Source organism: Porites lutea, chromosome 3 (assembly GCF_958299795.1).
Source record: "Porites lutea chromosome 3, jaPorLute2.1, whole genome shotgun sequence".
NCBI lineage: Eukaryota > Metazoa > Cnidaria > Anthozoa > Scleractinia > Poritidae > Porites > Porites lutea.
In genome coordinates, this window is record NC_133203.1 from 50673531 (window position 1) to 50697244 (window position 23714).

Genomic DNA, 23714 nt, shown 5'->3' on the forward strand with positions numbered 1-23714 from the left:
TATGTATTTTTTATTTCTTATTCGGGTATACTAGTATTTTAACGGCTTTTAGTTTGTAATTGAGAAACTTGCTCTTAACGTTTCAACGTTTTCAACTTTATGCAGGTTCTAGACATTCCTGTAATCTTACAGATTTGTTTTTCTCAACTCAAATTTGAAAGCACTCTGGTTTGTATAGTACTTTTTGAAAGGTCTTAAAATCGCCAAAATTGTTACTCAAACTTTTGACAGCTTGTTGAATGACGTAATAGAAACATTATGTTTGAATGTCGGTACGAATTACGAAAACTGTAGAAAGAAAGAAAAGTTTATTAACAACAACAATTCACACCCTGTAAACTAAAGTTTATACAGTGATCTGAATGCTACGCGCGCTGTGATTGGTCGTTGCTCATGATGTTTTGGAGTATTGTAGTAGAGATACATGGATGACGTCACGGGAAACTTGTTTTCGTTGTTTTGTTCAACATGACGCGCGGTTTTGAAAACATTTGTAAGATTGTTTCAGATTAAGCAAGTGAAAGCCTGGAAATTTACAAAGAAGAAAAATGGAGAAACGGAGACAAAAAAAGTTCTTGTCAACTTGAGAATGCCTAAACTGCAAGAAACCTCCACAACAGTTGCCATCGTGTGTCATCGCTACGAGAGACTTTCTTTTTTGTGCTCTAGAAATCATGTAATTACGTAATTTTAAGTCATTATGTAACAAATAGATGCTATGTTGCCGCGGGTCTGTTCAAAAAATAGATCACAGAAGACGTCAAAGTGTGGTAAAAACATCAAAGACACACTCGCCTGCGGCAGGCTCATGTGCCATTTCTTTGTTTTTACCACATTTTGACGTCATCTGTGATCTATTACTAAACAGACTCAAGACTACCCTGCGAGCAGAGTCTCCTTCGATCTTCCTAGAAAAATCATCCTCCCGGTTTTTTATATAGGAAGACCGAAGAAGACTCTACTCGCAGGGTAACTCACCTCAACATAGAATCTTTTTGTTAAATAATGACTTAAAATTATGTAATTACAACGATTTCTAGAACACAAATAATATGCGATTATAATAAAGAATATTTAAGAAAAGAATTCAGATTCCATTTAGCCTTTTGTATTTGCGTAATAGTTAATTATTTAATTGTAATTAGTAATTTTAATATCATTTAATCACATTGAGCAGCTTCCTCCATAAAGGTTGTTTATATTTTATTATCATAACATTACATAGTGCTCAATAAGTTACGTTAAGCTGATAATACAGGATACATAATTATTTCCGTCTTCAAAGAGCAGAAACTTATCGAAAAAAATTTGACGCAACTCCTGCTATCCGAAGGTGTGACAAAAGAAAATTTACGGAACCTGGAAGTTGCAACCTGTCTGCAGCCAATACACCAAAATCATTAAAAGATAAAAGGTACACACGTGTGTACTGGTTTGGACTGGACTTTTCTACCAATTTATCATGACAATGCTTATTATAAATGCTTCCATTACATTGCTCTTATAGATATTTACAACTTTCGATTCTTTTACCGATGTTGATCAGTATGATCAGTTTGAAACCGAGTGAGGATATGCATTTTTACCTTTGGATAATGATCAAAGGCATTATGTTTATTGTTATCACTATATAACAGGTCCAGGAATTATATATAACAAAATAAGAGAAAAGTTAAAGGGATTCTGCATTTTGAATTTCATTTTAAAGAAATAAGGTTAAGGATTTATGTTTCATGGTTTCTAACTACCATTTTATAGAGAAAATTCCAGCTTTTTCTCCTGGTTTTTTCAGCAATGTTTATGATTTGTGCCATATCTTTTTAGAAGGACTGAATTGAACAGTGTTGAGAAGTAGAATTTCGGTGCGATGTACAATCATTCTAAGGAGGCTTCCTCATTTCCTTGCCAAGAAAACTGAGTCTACAATACAAAAAAGAAAAACCAATAGGAATTCTTTTTATATGTCTTATCTGATTTTGAGTTGTCATATATGTTATCCGCTTCATTGAAATCCTAAGCATCATGATTTTGTCATTTTGTGACTATGTTTAAATTTCAACTGTAGAAACATTAATAAATGTCACCATAAAAGTTGGACCGAAATTTTCAACTGCGTTTTACCGATACCAATCCACTATCAACAGCTGCAAAAAATGGAGACCTCTAAAATCATCTAGCTATGCATCGAGAAGATGAACGGCATCTCTTTCATGTATAAAGCGCTAATAAAATGTTGTGTTTTTCACATAGAAGAGAATCTAACTGTATTGGTTTTCTTTACTTTTTATGCATTCGTTTCAATTTCTTGTAGAGTAAGGTCTTGCTCTGATCCAAGTTGCCTGTCTACATGATATAAAATGTCGCGGAACCAGACGTCGATATTTTTTGACTCAGTAGTTCAGTGGTTATTTTCCCCACTTGATATATCATGAGATATTTGACTCTCAGTTTCAGCAGATTTGTCTTGGAGAGTATTTTCGGTTACATATTGCTAAATGACACCTTTGATAACGGATTAGGAAACATTAACGATCGATGCTACGGAAAGAGAGTGCATATCCGGGATATGCACTCGGGATAATATGGCAATTCATGATCAAACTCCTGAACGTCTTGTTAGTGGCGATGTGATTCCGCCTTCGATTCTAAACCGATCAGGAAAAGTGCCTGATGCAAGAATTGATTCCTTTAACCACCAGCCCCGTTGTTCGAAGAAGGCACGGCGATTTTATCCTCGGTTCCTGTTTCTTTAATTTAATTGCATAGTTTCTATTCATCTCATTAGAGCGTCTAAACATTAAATTGAAGGGAAAAATAATAATCAACAGGGGAATTTGTTAAAAGTCACGAATTTCGCACTAATCCTAGGTAATTGTATCCTGCTTTGAACAGCCGGGCCAGGTACTTTGAGGCTAAAATACCAAACAAGTTTTTACTTTAATTAGTGAACCAAAAATATAATAGCAGTGAATTTTACGATTCACTGAGCATTAAAGTCGGTTAATGTTCGAGGAAGCAGCTGCCTTATTTGCTCTTCTTATTTCAGACCAAGTCGAACTAGTTAAACTATTTCAGTTGTTCGAAGTCCAAAAACTTTTGGCTATAGAAGGTAAGTATAAAAAGAGCAATATTATAATAACACTATTATTTATATACTAAACAACTTCAGTCAATACTCATTCACTAATCACGCTAAGCATTACTACTCAGCTCAGTGCTAGAGCATAATGCAATTTGTACGTCGTTTTCCACGAATAATAAGTCCGGTCTGTTAAGCTCGGGTGTTAATACTTTGCATTGTTAGCTGACACACCTTAACCAGAGTTTTTATAGCCTGTGATATATTTAACTGGTGACGTGAGTGTCTTGATAATAATAAAAGTTAAGATGTAATGTCTATGTATATTTCCTGTCTCTAGTTATTCGGCAGGCCTTAATCAAGGACGTCTGAAGCTCACAGGCTGTAAGCATGAATTTGCACGGAAATTTCAAAGTCATACCACGTCATGTGAACGCAGATTTATTTATTTATAATTATATAGTTTTCGAGTGTTTTCATGGGTGAAATCGGTTAAGTGTTCAAAAATTCGTGTGGGAAAAATTCAATAGAATAACTAGAGTAGGCGTGGATAATTCTAAGTATTCATTCGGCTAAAAGTTTGACGTAAATCAGCAAGTCAGATGCTCGCCACAATAAAATCAAAACGTTACGTTGAGTATCCTACTTGTTACCGAAGAATTTTAGAGGTGATCAAGGTTTTGATTGCGTGAAAAAATTTCCCTTTTTTTTGCGAAAAAGCCATAATACAATAGAACAAGTGAACGGAAATGAGCGATTAACAGGCAGTCGGGCGTGGCTTTTGACACGTGGCACACTGTTTTTCCACTGGCTACTTCATTGCAAACTTGTAACAACTTGTTCCACGATTTATGTTCGCTCGCAAAGCATGTCATGTGCGTGCAAAAGTATACAAGTCACTTAAGTGCGAGTTAACATAAGTGAAGGATTCTTGACGAATCAAAAGGACGAGCTAAATATTTTTGACGGGAAAGCAATTTTACCTTTCATGTTTAAGAGATGGATACATTCTTTGCATACATTTCTTAATCTCGAAAGAACGACATGCTATTTTGAAATTTCCAACACTTTAATCATTCTCTTTAATAGATGGCATATGAAATGCGGTTGAAACCAAACCTCGGCATAAAAGTAACGATACAGTATAATAACCTTGCGAGTTGACGAAATCAACTCAAGATCAATATCAGGTTAATTTTGGCTTCATAAATATTTGTCACTTTTTCGAATCGTGATGTCTTATACTTGAACACAATATTGTGCTTTGTATAACAATAACAGCGCAACAGAAATTTACCCTGGAAAAATAAGAGAATTCATGATCTATCCTAATTTTTTAAACCCACAGATTTGTTTGGACTGCTGAGCGGAACTAAGGTTAGAAATGGGGTTTCTAAAACAAAACGGAAGGATAATCTCGTCTGAAGATATAGAAACGGATTTGAAAACAAGCGTTTACTTTTTATCAAATTTTTAGTGTTCTTTCTTAAAATATGAACCAGCACCAGTTCGAATCGCTTTCCCAAAACGTATGTTTTTTGCTATTTTTGTAAAAGTACTATATAGCCCATATAGCCATAAATAGCTACAAGTCAGTTAGTCGCCTCATTTGAAAAGTACAATGGTTATAGCAAACTTCCCGCCTGCTCTTAACACAGCAAGACAGGCTCGTTCTTGCCCTATTTCTATAATTCGGAAACGCAACAATTCAGCGTACTTAATGGCATTTGTTTAACGTGAATTTATTCAAAGTTCTTGAGCGGGTGACAAGGAAATTTGCGATGTTCCGCTAACACACGACTGAGGATACACGTAATGTCGGAATGTTGAGCTAACGATAACTTTAAGAGGCCTTAAGGAGATCTGAAATTGTTCTTCACTTAGCTGCATAGACATTTGAATAAGTCATGAAGCAATATTTACATAACCTTGCACAAAAAATCTGCCGAAATATAGCCTTGCTGAATGCTTGGTATAATCATGGGTATCGCAAACAAAGTGTTTACAAAAGCTTTGGTCAAACTTCATCAGCGAGTTTATGTATGCTACGAAAAGAGCAGTCTAGCAGTACATGCGGTTTAACTAGTTCGAAATATGCTTTGTTGTTTGCGGATAAACACGTCAAGCTGTAGAAAAGAACTGTTGTTTTCTATAAAGTGACCTGCCGGGCCATTCAAAGGCAACCATGCGTTTCTACTGCACTTTCATCGCGATATTGTCGTAAAGAAAAAACTCAATACACGCCCTTAGCTGCAGCTACAGGCTGCCTAACACGCATAGTAACACAGATTACTGACTCACCTGCAAAATTGCTCAGATCCAAAGCCTCCACACTTAGTTATCAAAATTGTTTCTTAATAGTTTCCCTAGGGACTCTTCTTTTTCCACTCTTTTCTTCGCTGGAACTTGCTTATAGGAAGTTTCACAATCCCTTCTTGAAATCCTAGCGTAGGATGCAGAATTTAAAAAAATAGTCTCCGGTAGTTGCGGTTTCTTTCTGGCCCTTTTTATCCGCAGGACGTCGAACATTCCACGGCTTAAGGAAAATTTTAAAAACGACAAAGTAATTACGTCATTTTAGTAGTCTTTGTTAGTAATGGTTACCCCGGGAAACCCGTTATGGCTAATATATATAAGAGACTTGCAAAGCCTCAGAATATTACAAAAAGCGATACTCGACACGCGAACATCTACTTAGCGAGTGGAGTCTTGAAATCATAGAAGATCGACTTTGCTGTTAAGAATAATATCCCAGGATTTTTACTTTGCATTTTTTAGTTGCTTACGGACAAAAAGGACTGAAATGGGCTTATTGCAGGTAAATTTGTTCTATTTTTATGTAAGAAATGTAATAATTTCTGGCGACATTTAGAGACTGTTTTAAGTTGTGTTTAATTCTGTAGAGTTTTAATTTAAATATGCATGACAAAAAGCCATTTTTGAAGTGTGCCCTTTTTGCAAGTCTATCATTTTTGAGATTTATTTCATTGCCAGTAACAAACGAAAACTGAAATTTACACCTTGGTGTTTTAGTAGAGCTGTTATTTCTGACATACTTAATATGTTATTTGATTATACGATTCCCTCGTTATATGAAAGTTCGGAAAAGTTTCATCATATTTCATTTCTGTTTTAACACACGTGTTTGCTACTTTCAATTGTAATCGCTGTTTTAAGGTTATTAGGGAATTTCCCTGAGACGAAGAAAGGGTAATTCAACTGGAACGGCATATTTCTATTTAAAATTCTAGGGGGTGTTGGTTTTGAAATTGGCTAACGTTGCAAATTTTGCACCTATGTTTTGCAAACTGAAAGTGAAGAGCAGTTACGTTAGCTCTATTGTCGTTTTTCAGCTTAGGTTTTGAAATTCCGGAAATTTGGTGAATCTTAGTGGTAGAGATTGCAATTTTTTGGTCAACCATAATGAATGATCATTTCCGAGATTCTCTTACACTGTCGATGAAAGTTGAAGGTTTTGAGAATAAGGTATTCCATCAGCGAAGCAGTTTGTTCCACTACCAAATTCTCTTACAGCATAAATGTTAATTTTGAACATGAAGTGGAGAGAATTGTTATTCATATATTGAGGCTTAAGGCAGTTAAGTTACTTGAAGTGTCCGTGACTTGCTAAGAAATTAAGCACTTCGTTTATTTTTGAACAAGAATGCCATAAATAAGAGCAGAACTAAGCATTATAAAAGAGATCATTGAGGCATTAAACTATTGTTATGCCGCTAAAAATAAACAGAACATTTTTTCACGTAAATTTCCCTTGTTTGGCAGGTTATATATACCCTTGTTTTCATGTATTTTATCGCTTCATCTGGGGCTAGGCCTGTTTCCGAAAGGCTAAGCAAGATCATGCGACTAAGACAACGAAGACATGCCAATGGGACAAGAGTTCCTTCCATAGCATCAAGATCTCAAGTGTTTCAACACACTTCAAGACACACAGCGAGCTGCGATGTTTCTCTCCTTTTCAAAAACGGATGGTTTTTAGCTATCTATGATGACGGCAATATCAATGGAACTTCTGATGCTCGGAGCCCAGACAGTAAGTCAGCATGTTACGTTTAAGTTGCTTTGTAGTTATATTGTTGTCTCAGCGTTCTGCTTAGAATGACTAAAATATTCCACTTTTAGCTCCATTGCAATATAGAAAATTAAACTGAACATTTACGACTAAAGATGTCTCTTTGCGTATGTTAATATGTTGTGCTCGGACAATAGGCCTCCACAACTCAATAACTTACAATACAGCACTAGCCTCGTAATCTTGAGCGCTTAGACAGAGTCATGACCTTCATTTGTTTATTATTATTTCTTGCAGTAAAGCTTCAACAGCGATCAGTTGGGACGAGCTTGGTCCAACTTTTTAGCAAGAAAGCGTCCCTTTACGTAGCCATGTCTTCTACAGGAAGGGTATACACTACGGTAAGATAGTTAACGTCATTGTTTGTTATCATTAACATTAACGTTAATAGTTTTAATGCTAAGTAATGTTTCTTTTACTTCATGAAACAAATTCGTGGAAAGATATAACCATTGGAAATACCAGGTGTCTGAGAGGGTACGAGTTTTAAATGATCCTAACGACTAAGTGAAAATCTTGAGTGTATCAAGAGGGTCGGGAAATTAACCTTTACCGATGTTAGGCCTACATAGCACCGCTTATAATTGGTAAAATGTCTAATGCCTCATTATACAGTGAAATTCTTTCATTTGAAAATTAATTCGACTTCAGTTGCAGTAATGCTCGAGCGTATTTTTTCGTCCAGAGGCTTATTGGCTACAGTTTTACTGGGATTTGGTTTTAAAGTGTGATTGTTAAACTTCAATCGATTTCTATATTTGATAGATTACTAAGTGCATGTTGTTGTAACAATTTGCATGATTTTGGAAGAACGTCGCGTCAGTATATGTGATGTTATTCTCGGGCAAATATTGCTTCCCACGTTTAATATTCTTGTGATAATTTAGTAACAATTCCTACTTGTTTATTTAATGCGTCGTTTGCTCGCCGCAATAAAAAAGAAAAAAAAATTGAAAGGAAATTAATTGCATGATTTATTACAAGTTGTAATCTATTGTGACTGACGCCTGGAATAAAAATGGCCGGGTCCATCAGGTCACGGCCTATATCTTTCACAAATTCCTAACAACAAAAATCGAAGAGCCGAAAGCAAATCTGTGATTTTTCAAAAAAAGTTGAAGAGATATGCAATCATTAGTAATATTTCACTGACAATTTTTTGTTTGTATGTTTTTTGCAGGGATCATCAACTGACGAAACAATATTCGAAGAAACCCAAGAACCAGATGGTCATCATACCTTCGCTTCGTATAAATATTACATTCCAATAAACAGCAAGTATAACAAGCCACTCTTTTTAGCCATTAGGACTCGAACAGGTCACATGAAGAATGGGACGAAAACCAAAAGAGGTAACAAAGCTACGCAACTGACGGTACTGAAAGAACAGGACACCTCTTGAAGCTCTACTCTCCCCATGGAAATACTGAATAATTTTTAATTTATTACATTTTGAAGAATTTTTAAATGGATTTTTGGCATAGTGAATTATTTATATATAGCAATTTTATTTCAAGAATATTTATTTTCATATGTTTAGAGTTATTTATGAAACGTAATATTTTAAAAAACTAGAAATCGAAAAGAATATTTAATATGTAGTTGTAGACGATGAAATCTGTCAAACAGCTTGATTCGTTTTTTAGCTGTCTCACGTTTTTTGTCTTTAAGATATTTTTATGTATCTCCAACAGAGAAAAAAGTTAAATATTTCAATTGTACCCAAAGTTATGTTCACGAAGATTTGTTTCAGTTTGGGGGTCGTATTAGGATGAGCACCAATACTAATTAAAAGAAATGTCTGGAGCTGTAGTAACTATAACGCCTGTAATTGGGAAAATTCCCTTTTTCCATTAACATCGATGTTTTGTCCACCATGAAAACGATTTAGGCTTTGTGTTAGTTAATAAGTTTGTAGGGCCTTGCTTATCATAAACTCTCATGCTCCGTCCTTTTACGACCTTCTCATTACAGTATTTCAAAATGGAAAAATACGCAGTTTATTCCGGTGGAATAGAAATTTCAATAATCCAACATCCAAGAGGAGATTTATTTTCGTCCAAATCAAGACAGTTCTATATAGTTCTTGCCCCACCTCTAATTTTTAGTGAAGGAAAGTAGTTTTCCTTTAGGAACGAATTTCTAAAAGTTAATGTAAAGGTAGAAACAAGTGAATGGTGAAAGATACTTTAAAACTATATATTTAATAATATCTTAAACTCAGTTCTAAAGAGAATTATATATATATAAGATTATAAATTAAAGATAGAAAGCTGTAACTTGTTGTTTCTTGGATTTAAATAAACTTTTAATGGAAACTTGCAATTATTGCAAATTATTCTCAGCTGTTTATTGTAAGTTCGAACGTTTTGTTAAGCATCTGTAGTATGGCCACAGGTTGAACCTTTTAACGAACGAACCATTGTATTTCTAGCTCACTTGAAACTTTCTAGGAGACTGTCGCAGTAGCGGTTAGTGATACTTGGCTTAAACTGAGATCCCCACGAAGAACAAACCTGTAGCAATATTTATATCAATAATGGGTCTTAGGTCAATGCTTAGTTTTTTCATTTAACGATCATTTCTCTTATAAGGCTCGTTTCACAGCCGAATGACCTTGTCTCGTATTCCTTTATCGCTTTGAGGATATTTCACAGAACACTCAAAGAAGAAGTCCTATTAAAACTTGCAGCTAGCTAGCTACAATTGTAGCTTTTCAAGCTAAAATGTCGATCAATCTCAGCTTTTCACTGAAGCTAAAATGTCGACCAATCTGTTACTTCGAAGACTTGATCAGTTGATGGCTTTTCATTGTCTTAAGGGTGCTGGAAAACAATGAACAACGATCGTTAAATAAAATGATTAAGTCCGTGCTCTAAGCCATTTATTAATCGACCAACCCCAAAAACTAAACGTTGTTTCCTGTCAGCATTGTTAACGAGGCACTAAGGATAGAAATGAAAACATTCGTCTACTTAGAATAACTCATCCACAAACAGATATAAAGGAGACTGTCTATAAGTAAGGCTAGTCAAAATAACTGCCAGCCATTGTGTATATACGGACTTTGTCCAATGGTAAGTTGTAAATGATCAGCCAATCAGAAAACCAGAACACTCATAATATCCTTCCTTCATGTCAAATGTGACATTCCTGTAATTATGTAATTTGCTGTTCATCGGAATGAACGTGAAGAATCGGAACAAAATTAACGACCCATTATTCTCAAAAATCACCTGAACAAAACCAATTTCATGCTTAGTTTGTTCGGAACAAAAATCCCAAAAATTTATACAATTTACAGAGTCTTGTAATGGGACCCTCGTCACGCTACATGGCTGTGTTATGATTTTTAAGGCAGTCACGCCAGCGTTGGTGCACACGATAGCTGTAAATACCTCAAAATTGTTTACGTTTCTGCTCTTTCAGTTAAATAGCGGTGTCATTTATTTTTCGATAAGGCAGAATTTAAAACATTAATCTCAGACTGTAAAACGTTAGACCGATCACGTAACTATTTAGCAATTAGTAAGGGTACCCGACAACTTTTAATTTGTTTCATAGGTACTTGAAGACAAATGCACGGTAATGTGAATGAGTTAGCAGAAATCGCAAATAACCCATTAATCTTATTTTTAAAACATTGGTAATTGAATGTCAAATAATCTTATTAGAGCATAATCAGTTATGTCTAATATAATGGATCGACAAATTTCCTACCCAAAACGAGTGCAACCGAACTGTATCAACATTTTAAGGCGAAATACCGCGAATGTATCTCACCTGTTTTCATGTCACGTGTTGCAAAAAAAGTAGGAGACATATTTACTCTGCTAAATGCGAATCACGGAATTCAATTTTAGCAAATTTTTCAAATGCCATATTTTGTAAAGTTGCATAAGCACTGCATATTGATATGATCACGTTCAAAAGAATAAATCATTTTTAGTGCTGTTAATTTCCAGAAAAAGAAATTCATATCTGGCTAAGAATGATGACTGTACGATCATGATGACGCAGTTCTAACAATTAATGGAGCTCTGTTTGCCACATTTAAGTGCATCTACGCCATGGTTTGTGTATGTATTGGCATCTCTTTCTCTAATTTACTAAATCAGCGCGTTTTAGACATTTTAGACTTTTCTCTCACTATTATGATGAGAGTTTCTTTAATTACTTGATTGCATGACTTCTTCGATATTGGTAGCACAATAAATTGCAACGTTTTTGTAAAGATCAACGATAAATAATCAAAAAACGGAAGAAATAGAGAGGTAAAACTTGGGCGCTAATTGATTTTTCCTGTTTGCTTATGGTGGTAACAATGTTATAAAATAACTAAAACAAACACATAGAGGTGTCAACTACACCGCAGGGATTCTTCCATTTCTTTTAGCTCTTTTTTTCTTTAGAATTTTGACTTCCACATTCACAGTAGCCAAGTGATTAAGGTCTTTCATCTTAAATTTGACGATTCCATTTGGGTATATTCTTTCTCAGCTGATGGCCTTCGAGGTGGTCTCCCTTATTGTCTCTGGTCAAAAGCTTTAGATTCGCCACTTTAGTAGTTGATGCAATTAAATAGTTTCCGATTTTTAGGCCTTTATGCAAAGCTTAATGCAAAAGGTGTCCTAATGACCATAGAATGATTATTAATTTTTGTAATGAGAATAATAAAAAACAAATCACATCACGAAAAATATTGTGCTTCATGAGGAGCCGCGTAAAGTCCCTTTTCTAATTATCTTGAGTGACGGTTGCTATACTCAATTTCCTGTTAGAATTTTACCTCCGACCTCGTGCATGTTAGCAGGGGTCAGATTAGCTGTCATCGGTAGTGATCTTCACAGAGGCGATGAAACAATTCTAAATTTCGCAACTGTCTGTTAATATGGTTAAAACAATACAAGGTGGAGTAAATACATGTAAATAAAGTCGAGCGCGGTCTTTTCGACTATTCTCCGGATCGGATCAGCCCGATCAAGTCACCTTGTATGGAGTATATGTGGGTTACTTTTTGCCGTTTCCTGGTCGAGAATTTCTGTGTTGATTCGCGATCAAAATCGCTTCCCTTAGAAGCGATTGGTATTTCAAGAACATTTAAACAGATGGGACAGGTTAGGAGAATTCAAGCTTCTCTTCTGAAAACCAGAGATGGCCAGCCTTCCTTCTTCACATTGGTTCAAATGCGAGGCCAATTCAGCCTTAGATCACTAGGTTTACCTTGCGACACATTAATTCTGGTTTGTATAATGACTTGATTAATCGTAAGACTCCTTGAAGGTAAGCACGGTGTTCGATTTATTTATTTCTGCTTCGAACATATCCGCGCCAAAACCTCCTAAATGCCCGCCAAATTTAATGTGGCGCTCCCGATCGTACAGCTCGTGTTTAGGAAGAAACAGGCCCAGCACAACTTCCACTGGAGGCAATTTTGTGTACAAAAAGTACCCTAATAAAGAAGTCGAAAAGCTCTATTAATTTCGTGCGACATTTTCTTGATAAACAAAGGAATGTGTTGAAAATTATAGACGTCCGTGTTTTATAATATACATACACACGTAGTGGCCAAATTGCTATATCTCTGACCTTTTTTCAACTGTTTTGCTTGTTGCCGATGTTTAAATGCTTCATCATGATCCAGTGCGATTTATAGTTGTCACTTCATGCTCAGATCTTTGTTTCAATTAATGAGAAAATTATCTTACAGTTAAAACACTCTTTGCACAACAATAAGGCCAGTAATTATCGCGTAATACTGCGTTGTTGCATGCGTTCTCAACACAGCCGGACGGAGCTCTGCCTATGGAAATAATCGTTTTCCTAGTATCGAATAGGCGGATATGACTCCCACTGGTAGCAAATTGTGCTACAAAGCCATTAATAAGGGCTATTCCATGCAAGTATAAACCTCGTAAAAGCTTTTTATTTTGATCAAAAATGAAATGAAACGCGTTAAAAATATCAGACGCTCGTGTTACCCATACCCCTATCGACCTACCTAAGGTACTTCACAGGCCCTAAATCTAAGTAGCTTTCTTTTTCTTTTAAAAATTTTTGCGGAGGAATCGAAATGAGTTTTGGTTGATTGGTTGTGTCCATCGCGGTTCACCCCTATTTGTTTGTTTTTTTTTTAATAAAATACGACTGCGCAAACGGTCTCTATTATTTTTCACGAGCAGAGAGCTTTGATATAATTCACCGAAAACAAATTCATGAACATGGTTCAGGGTATTCTGTACGTGCTTTTATGTTGGGTGTGTCGCCTGATTAAAAGCGAGCGATCGGGTGAGTCGCCTTCGCTTAGTGCAAGAATACTTTGTAAAACGTGTATATTAAATGAATCTTTCTGTAAAAAAACGAGGCCTTAGGAAAGTTTATAAGGTAAAATAGTCTTGGAAAACGGTTTGCCAAATATATTTTTCTTTTGTTTGGGACTTGCTAAGATTGTATTGAGTCAACTAAACGCTTAGAATTCGTAATTGAACTTATTCTTTGAGTGATTCAAAATAAAGCTAAACAACGACCAAAGTTCCGTCTGCACGTGCTCTTCTGGGTGAGTCGCCTGAAAAAGCAAGCGATCGGGTGTGTCGCCTTCGCTTAGTGCAAGGGAACTTGGTTGGTTATGGCTCGTGAAAAATAATAGAGACCGTTTGTGCAATGGTATTTTGTTAAAAAACAAATAGGGGGAACCGCGATGGACGCAACCAATCAACCAAAATTCATTTCGATTCCCCCGTAAAATTTTTTAAAAAGGAAAAGAAAGCTACTTAGATTTAGAAATATAAATTTCGGGGGAGCAGAATTAAAAGCGGGACTATTCCCTTTTTTGAGAAAAGGCCGGTGAAGTCTCCTATTTAAATTCTGCTCTCCAGAGAAAGCTACTGTAAAAACTATTTGAATTTATAGTTAATGTAAATTCTATTAAATTTAAATCGCTGCACTTCGTTCATCTTCGGTAACTAAATGCATGTTGATTCTGAGGTATCCCCTGTTTGTTGCAAAACTCCTCTACACCGCCACAAGTTTTCCAACTGATGCGCTGTTTTGGAGCGATTTTCATTCTATCAGGTTCTATTTTTTAGTTGTGTTCGTCTCATCAGCTTTTTAGTGTAGTGTGTGGTAAAATGAGCGGTTGACAGATATGTCGGAAAAAGCTTCACAGGAGGCCACGAAAAGAGATTCGCATTTCAGCTCAAGTATGGTTTCAAGCTGTCAACGGTCTATGCTTGGCTGAATTTAAACAATGGCCTTCTGGTCAGATGGGGGACAAATTTTCCCCCATATTTCGGTCGCTAAGGCTTGCGGCTCGCCATGTTATGCTTGAAATCATAACCTTTTGCTGAAAGATGCCTCCAGAAATTGGCATTCAGTTGGATAGTCCATTTAAAGCGAAAACGTGAGCGCATTTCTTCCATAAAACTTGATTGCTCAACACGACAATGGCAAGCAAAGCCAGTTGTAGGTTTGATCTACACTTTGTAGACTCGCTTAGTCTTCGGCTTTAGTTATAGATGATTTTCACGGTGACGTCGTCAAATTGTAAAGTCAAAATAGCGAGGTTTTACGAAATTACACTAGGTTGAAGATAGACAAAAAGTAACTCTTTATACAAATTTCCATTCCCGTAGCATGTTTCATTTCGAAAAATACAGTAATATGAACCTCCTAGATTTAACAGTGCGTGACACCAAAATGGGAATGCTGTCTCGTTGAAAAAAAGTCTCTCCTCTTGATTTTCGACAGCAGTATAACCATTTCAAGCATTAGAAGATATGTTTATGCGTACGTATGCTAGTTCTCGAGGGAAAGAAAGAGCTTTTATAGAAAAAGTGAACTCCAGATGTTTTCGTTGATTTCCGGCGGCCATATTGGTGCACCAAAACGGTACACCAATATGGCGTCTCCATACAAAGCTCTACAGAGGTGCGTGAAACGTTTTGACAAATAACTCAGAAACTGTTGGCCACAAAGACCTGAGACTTGGACAAATTGTTTGTATATAAGTCTTTTATAGCAGTTAATTTTCTTTGCTTCTTCCACTGGACGGTTTCCAATAAATTTTTTGTTGCTTGATCGCAGGCGTTAGGATTGAACAGTGATCAGAGAGAAATGTTTACGATTGTTCATTTGTTGTCACTCATTGCATATCTTTGCATTAAAACGTCGCGAAATCCTAAGGTAATAATACAAAACGGGTAATTGATTTTTGAGGAAAGAAAGCTTGGAAAGACAATGCCCTTTCTATGCAAGCTTTCAATTGTCATGCGAGTGATTTATTTGTTTCTATCTTTATATATATCATTGCATAGTGACATTGGAGCACATCCATTTCAGACAAATTTGTATTTGTTTTCTTCTATTTTCTTAATTAATAATCTAAGCAAAATTTTAAAAAAAGGCTTAAATCTCGATCGTCGTTGCCCTTTCTTCCCTTATTGCCGTAGGTATAATTTGGTCACGTGATATGCAACACGAAGGGAATGGAGTACTTCAGTTGAAGTATCATCGTTACAAAATAACTATAGGAAGGGAAAGAAAAGCTTGCCTCAAATTTCTGTGATGAAATACAATAAAATTTGATTTGATAAACCCGTTCTTATCTTTTCAGGTTTTGAAGGAGCTGTGTCACGAAATTTCACAAAACTAAACAGTCGGAACTGCATATATACCGTCCATGGTAATTTCAGGTAGATCAACGTGTAGTCTGTCAGAGATGTTGATTGCTTGATTTCGTAACTTAATGATGTCATTCGACGTGATCGTAATAATGATAATGGTAATAATCATAATCATAATCATAATCATAATTATAACAATAATCAGTTTGTTTACAGTGGTAAGTGCACTCGGTATGACTTAGCTTATCAAGCTGGTTTACAAGCGCTCCATTCAAATATTTAGAAACTTGTGTCACCAATTAGTGCTATGCGCTAGAGATTCTTGACATGTTAATAAAGTTCACTACTTCTAATAATACTAGGAGTAATCGGAGCTTAGAACAGTGCGTTCGACATGTGTGTTAGCTATAATATATAATTAAGAGGTGTACAGGTAGAAGTGCTCTAAACCTCTAAGTACATATAAGTGACAACGGGTCAAACACTGATTATGATCCTCAGGACATTCTTTTGCACCGTAGGATGGTCAATAAAATTGGCTAAAAATTGGGATACAGAAAATTAAGGTCATCTGAAAAGTTCATTGACTGAGATGTCAAAGCGTCGCGTATCACTTTAAACCCTTGTTGTGTGTAGACCAATTTGAACTGAACTGTATTTAACTGTATTCAAAGGCTCGTTTCTTAGGTTATAAGAGGAGGTTTTCGCTAAGATTCACAGGATTCTTCCAGATTCCGACAGGCTCAAGAGGTTCGCACTGATACATTTTTTTAAGAAGAAAACGCGAAAGGCAAACCCTTACGTCATTGCGCACACTGTGTGACACTATAGGTTAACACGACTTACCTATTTAGCACTGTATTCCAAATACAACGCAGCCGGAATTAGTGAGATGAAAAGGTCAACGTTTCACCATTCAACTTCTGTTATAATTGTCAAAAATGGTGACAAAAAAATCGAATAAAACGCTGTAAATAGCTTTAAAAGCGATTAGATGTAATTTGTATAAAATTAAGTTAAATATGATCTGATATAAGATCTTTGCTCATAGAAACAAATACAGTGTGCAGAACACATTGTTGATATGATATCTACATATCCGCATGCCATATCCTCGCTGGCGCACGGAAGGTCGCCCGAAGGGTGACCGAAGGCTGTCGCCCGAAAGGCGACCGAGGCACGAAGTGCCGAGTAAAAAAGGGACACTGTAAGCCGATCTTGCGAGCCCTCAGTCTCTTGGTTTGCGGTCTATAGAATATGTAACGAAAACTGCAACGCGATCAAAATAACCATTTTTTTCAGAGGTTTTCGACGGGTTTTGAAGTTCTAACGACAAACACATCTCCTCTGGACCCTGTCTGAACGAGTGTCACAAAATAGATACGACAGATACCAGTTCCCTGGTGAGAAAAACTGTTGCCAACGCAGCACCAGCGATCACTGAGAAAAAGATGAACAAGTCGCTTTACGACGGACGATCAAGAAAAAGATGAAAAACGCTTTACGAAGACAGGAACGCATGATCACGAATCACCAAGCAAGTTAGAGCGTCAAAGTAAGGCACAACGTATTCTAGCGCCTCAAAGCGAGGCAAATATGCAATCTCGCCTATCAACCGCACAGGACACCCAACAGAAATTAGGAGTTACCTCGAACGCAGCAAATCATTCAACGTAACAGGATTACAGTGCTACCGGGAAAATCGTGAGCACTTGAAGTATCTCACGAATGTCTATTGTGTTATGAACAATCACAGCAAGGATCAGGACATGCGAACTAGCCACAAAACCACAAACTAAGGGGGTGTTTACATGAGAAAGCGCGCGTTCGGTTTCTTCTTTCACGAGGTATTACAGTACCTAAACACCTTTACATTAACACATTTTTGGTTCGAAAGGGTTCTTCGTTTTGCGAGAGAGGACGCTTGAATTTCCAGGCTTTTGCGTGAAGCGGCATTTAGCTGGCCGCCGGGAAAGCTCTTATGTGGCTTAAAAACAATGCCGATTTTGGGAGATTTTGCAATGTAAACATTCCTTGTCTTAGAATAAATATTACTGTAATCTTTATGAGTTCCTCAAGCGAAGAATTTACGCATTAGTAGGAAAACTCGAAAACAGATGTTTCTGTTGGTATCCGGCGGCCATATTGGTGTTCCTGAAAGGGACACCAACATGGCGTTTCCATACAAAGCTTTATAAATTTAGGTAAACCGTTTTTCCCAATATCTCGCATTTGAAATATTTCACAGACCTGATTCTTGGCAAGGGTTTTTGTATATTTATCTTTTTTCATTCCCAGATTCTAGTTCCTCTGTATTGAATGGTTTGCATTTTTATTTTTCATTGCGTGACAGTGCAAGCCGAGAATATTACGCATGCGCTACCCGTTGGATAGCACTATCCAACGTTTAAGAAACTGTGGCCTGATCAAAACATGATAATTGAGCTGATCCCAACATAATAATCGAGTTAATGTGACTACAATCTTAGACCCTGATGATGATTCGATAATTATTCTTGGTTTGCAACAACGTGACATGGCGGCCACGTGTAGTCAATACCATAAAAATTATTTTAATTATTTCGCGATATTTTCTGAAATGCAAAGCTTGCTCGCAGGCCAATAAAATTTTCCATTGTCTACTGAATAAAACCACATTCCAGTTCGATTTTTTCTAATAAACACATAGGCTTACTTCATTAATAAGTTACCATGCTACTAACGATGACCTGTATATAACACGGGAGATATCATACCCTCAATTTTCAAATTTGTTCCCATTTTATCTTTATTTCTCGTTACAGGTCCTCACAATATTCAGTTTCTTATTATTTCCCTTTAACCTATTCAACTAGTAGTTATAATCATAAAACGATAAGTAAGGAATTACTAACACCTTTCAGTGTACATGTTTCTTCCATATTTTTGGGAACCTCTTTTTTTTCAGTTCTCACTATATCTTACCTCACCTTATTCAGTATCTTATAATGTTTCTAGTTTTACTTTTTCTTTGACAGTTGTTACTATCAAGGAATTAATAAGCAAGGCACCAATTTCTGTGATAAATAGATTGATAAATAATAGCAAATCCAGTTTAATTCTGGCCGTTGTTTTAATTTCATTTTGTTTGTTTCGTCATAATTTACTATGTATCGTGATATAATTTGACAAAAATTAAGAAAAATAATATATGTAATAAAAATACTCTTTTAAGCACTCGTTGAAATACTAAAACACAACATTTTATCCGCTTTGTGTTTTTTTTTCCTTTGGAAACCGAAGTCTAAATTTAAGTTATTCTCTGCCAAAAATTTGAAATGTTCATTCCAAAATGATTCCTTCCAGACCTAGGTCAGAATTGTTGTTTTTAGTAATCACAATTTTCCAGAACAGTTCCTAGTTCAGGTTAATGAGTAGTTCTGTTTTGGATATGAAGAAGGGTTCCCGGCCTAGCCTTTAACGAATTACTAAGAACCATAAATTGTTTTGGTAACATATATAACCGTCAACGCTTTACCGGCCAAATGAAAAAAAAATACATATAGTAAAAACCCGAGTGTTAGAACCTTCATTTTCTTTGTTAATCTAAACAGGTTCTTAAATAAATGGTAATTAGCACAAATTTAGGCTGTTTAGGCTCGGTTCTTATTTTCTGAAGAAAAAGAATGCATTGTAGCTAAGAGTATTTAGTGGTATTCGGGTTATTCCTTACATAAAATATGCATCAGTACCATTACATTGCAGTTGGAGTGATAACTTAAAGGCACCTATGTCTCCAAAGAGGATCCTGAATGTTGACCTATCTTATTTGCCCAAGGGTACAGAATTTTTTTTATATAGATTTCAGAAAATAAAAACCTGCTTCAAATTTTAGGTTAAACAGGCTCTTGTATAGAAACGGCCTAACTGGGAAATTTTAACCAAACAGTTTCTTAAAAATCAGGTTCTTACTCACGGGTTTTTACTGTATTATAAGTCGTCTTATTTTGTTAGATGTATAGTCTATATGTAAACACTTTCAACAAATCCCACACACACCACAAATTGCATCATCCAGTAATCCGTTAACCTAGTGATAGTAGATATTAATATTCATTACACAGAAGAGACAGGTCTAAATAATTAAAAACTGCGATCCCTTATGAAGCCTGCACGTTTTGTTGCCTTTTCTTGGTATTCCATCCTTCTGAAGTGCTATGTACATATCATGTGGAGTTTCCCTGTAGTACTTATGGGACGAAAACGTGTGAAATCCATTCATCTCTTTCACGTGCTTGAAAATTGTGCTGTCAGTTTTGTTTTTCTATAACAAAACAGTCAATTAGCCATATGCAAAAAATATATGAGAAATGTCAGAAATGGACCTGTTCTAGTAGCCGTTCAAGCCCATTCCTGATGATTGTTTTAAACGAAACTGGCATTTTAAAAACATTATTTTTAGTGTTATATATATTCTTTCTTATTTTTGAAAAGGCAGCACTTCTAAATGATTTTTGTTGTTCTTTTTTTCATTTTCTACTCTAACATCGGCTTAACGCTTAAGACCAGCATTAAACATTCTGTAAATCGGTTTATGGCCATCCTTGTCATTGAATTTACGCCTTGACATTTTTGCGGGGTTTATATTTTAAAAGAAAGCATAAAAACGTATAATTTTCTATTCTGACTTTTCTTTAGTCAGTTTTCTCTTAATGTGGTCATCGTATCAAAGTGAGGGAATCCATTAAGAAATTGAGCCATTCTAATTTTCAGAGGACAAAAACCTTGTACCAGAAAGAATAATTTATAATAAACAATATCGCATTCTTTTTTACATTTTTCAAGGGCTATAGATGCAATAAGTCGTCTTTGATAACACCAAACAAAATTTCTTATGAGAGCCCGAGAAAATAAATGTCAAATTTAACAAAATGACATCTTACACATGAAATTTTTAGAATTTTACCTGTGTTTTCACAATTCTTGTGAAAATTTACATTTATTTTCTTGGGCTCCCATGAGAAATAGTCTTTGGTGTTATTACAGATAACTAATTAAATATCTTTAGCCCTTGAAAAATGTAAAAAAGAATGCGATATTGTTTAAATTATTCTGGTACGAGGTTTTTTTCCACTGAAAATTAAAATTACTCAATTTCCTAATGGATTCCATGAAACATTGTATTGGTGGTCAATTTTTGAATGTCTCACTAAGTACTTCAACCTTACTTTAAAGATATTGTCGCAATGAAACAAAACCGGCCTAGTTAATCTCCATGTTATCTTGGAGCTGATCTGATTGTGTGATATTCTTAGCTGGGAAAACATACAAAGGTTAAAGGGCGGTGGCGGCAGAATGCGGTTGTATTGATATTTGCTTTCAGATTTTGACACTATTGATATTTTTCGTGCGAAAAAACTGCAGAAGCAGATAAATGTTGGTATACAAACAGCGGAAGGGAAATTTTGGAGAAAACGATAAAACTGTAGAATATAGTATCCAGATTACTGAAAAACATTAATTCTTTATTCGTAAATAAAGAGTTCCTTGAAAAAAATCATTATGACATGTCATTCTGAAAAGATAACCCACCCAAAGTTAGTAAGTGTTCGTTTTAATAGTTAAAATTTAGCTCGGGCCAGTTAACTGCGTTGTCTGTAGACAATGCAAATTAGGGTTCGGAAAATCACTGCTTATACTTTCGACAAAGTTGTCACGAATGCTGCATTTCCAATTTGACGAAAACTTCGATCAACCTATTAAAATAAACTCTCAACCAACTGCTCCAAATGTGTAAAAGTCAGGAATTGTGCGCAAGCATCTTTCTCTTCCATTGTCCCATTCCAGACATTCCAACCGCAAATTGAAGAATATAAATAATTCCACAAAAACACAAATGTGCCACGCAATGTTAAAAGATTAGTTACAAAAACTTTCCCCCAGACAAACATTGTATCTTGATGTTCAAGAAACAGTCGCATTTTGTTGCATATCAATTAGTGTTTTGTGTTGGTGCTTCGAGGTTGATGACTAACTATGGTTCAACTTAAGAGTACACCTGAGGTTATCATAAGTTTTAGAGCAAAATTTTTCTCTCTTTCAATTTCTGACATACAGAGAAACCGACTATGCAACTTCGAATTTCTGCCGTTACATTCAGACAGTGTTGAACTGACATTCACAAGATTAAGGGGAAATCGGATTCCTCAAATCATTTGGACTTTCGCGTGACTTCAACTTTAAAACAGTTGCCGAAGGCCAATAATGTTAGTCGAGCATTAACATTTGTAACCCAAGATTGTGTTTACTTCCTCGTAGACTGTTTTGCACCGTCATTTTCGAGTACTTGTAACCCACCTGTGTGTCTAAGTAAATAACCGCCACTTACATGCTACTATACTGACTATACGGAAAGAATGTTCAACGTTCGCATAATCCTAACAGGGGTCTTTTTTTGCATGAGCATGCGCACTAAGACTTGATAAAGAGCACGCGATTAGAGACTGCGACCAGGGTGCTTAGTCATAGAAGTCAAATTCTTCACTTTGAAAGTTTGCTTGAGACGCAAATGGTAGCAGAAACTTAGGAAAGACCTTCGTTGTACAAAATAAGTAAAGAGTGATGCGTTGAACGAGGTTAAAAAGCAAGTTTCTCAAGGATGTCTGACACGAACATGGCTGCTTGTTGTTGTTTGGCGCTCGACGTGTGTCTTGATTCTCCTTCAAGAACCGCAAAGTTTGGCATAGAATGCATTGCTGATGGGTAGATATTGAGCAAAATGTTCTTTATTTAGTGTTTGTCTATAAATCGGATGTAAATTAGTTTCTCGATGCCGTAGAGGATTTCTGTCAATAATTTGTGGATAGCTTATTTAGCCATATTTCGGGAGTGGATTAATTATGATCACCGGGCGACTACCACGCTGTCATCAGTTGGAATAGAAAGGTGTTCCTTTTTAAAGTATTTTAGCCACACAAAGTTTGTTTATCGGAAAATTGTAGAAGTTCTTGTTTTTGCGTGGACTAACATTGTGACGCATCTTGTACAGGAGTTTGCTTTTAGCCAGAACGTAAGTGCTCTGATAATTTTTAACTTTTGGTCGGCATCACATGTTTACTGTACTTCTTGGGAAACCTAACCGATTGTTTCATCAAAATCGGTCTTAAGATTCGACTTTAATTTCGGTCCTATTGAAAGCAGTTTTGACTGTGCCTCACTGATATTCATTTTTTCTTTATTTTTCGAGACATACAGAGTTACTACCACCAACATCTCACTAGGTGACTAATCTACGTCTCGTGTGCCTTTAATTTTGTAGCTTAAAAGTGCCAGGAAAATTGTAGAACATATTATTAATTCACTGATGAACAGAACACTGACTTTTGCGCACTTCCAATCCACTCGGTGAAATTTGCAATGATATTTTTTAAAAATATGTGTGTTCCTTCCCATTTCAAAACAAAGAAGGTTGAAAGTGTTTACTTACATCAACAAACGTTTCGGCACTTTCTTTATACTTTGATGAGGTCTGCGCAGTCCTACAAGCACTACATATACCCGCGCTGTCGTCCAGGTAAAGTGGGAAGATAAAATTTGATAGTAGCTCCTGGTATGTTAAAGCCGGTCTACTTCGCTTTTGTGGAGAGCATGTAAGAGGTTTTTTTTTTTTTTGGTAAACTACACTCTTTGTACCCTGGTTCCAGAGGTCCGTTCTCACAATACCTAAGATGAAATAAACGTGCTCACGGGTTGATATTAAAAGCTTTTTCTCCTCGGCACTTCGCGCCTCGTTGAAGCGGCTTCGCCGCGAACCATCAGTATCGATAAGAAAAAAATATCCTCTGGAACCTAAGGTACACATTTTGTTAAATCACGAGCACATTCGCCAAAACCAACGAGCAAAATAATCGCGATGATAGCTTTGAGACACGCAAATTTTGAT

At 36.0% G+C, this 23714-nt stretch overlaps 2 protein-coding genes across 3 annotated transcripts in view; one reads left to right on the plus strand and one right to left on the minus strand.

Moving 5' to 3' along the window:
* The first annotated feature begins 5727 nt into the window (after positions 1-5727).
* LOC140931394 (fibroblast growth factor 1-like) lies at positions 5728-9524 on the plus strand. Its single transcript, XM_073381204.1, has 4 exons — positions 5728-5897; positions 6863-7133; positions 7410-7513; positions 8353-9524. The coding sequence occupies exons 1-4, from the start codon at positions 5883-5885 to the stop codon at positions 8572-8574; spliced, it is 612 nt and encodes a 203-aa protein (XP_073237305.1). The 5' UTR covers positions 5728-5882; the 3' UTR covers positions 8575-9524.
* Positions 9525-19599: 10075 nt separating this feature from the next.
* LOC140929887 (fibroblast growth factor 22-like) overlaps positions 19600-23714 on the minus strand; it is a 12759-nt gene continuing 8644 nt past the window's right edge. For both annotated transcript variants that reach the window (XM_073379585.1, XM_073379584.1), the window contains exon 4: positions 19600-20096. In XM_073379585.1, the coding sequence (XP_073235686.1) occupies positions 19908-20096 (189 nt within the window). In that variant the 3' untranslated portion in view covers positions 19600-19907. The remainder of the gene's footprint in view (positions 20097-23714) is intronic.

Coding starts and splice junctions, on each gene's coding strand:
- LOC140931394 (XM_073381204.1), top strand. Junction 7,134..7,409: donor TGATGCTCGGAGCCCAGACA/GTAAGTCAGCAT, acceptor TATTTCTTGCAG/TAAAGCTTCAACAGCGATCA. Junction 7,514..8,352: donor CAGGAAGGGTATACACTACG/GTAAGATAGTTA, acceptor TGTTTTTTGCAG/GGATCATCAACTGACGAAAC.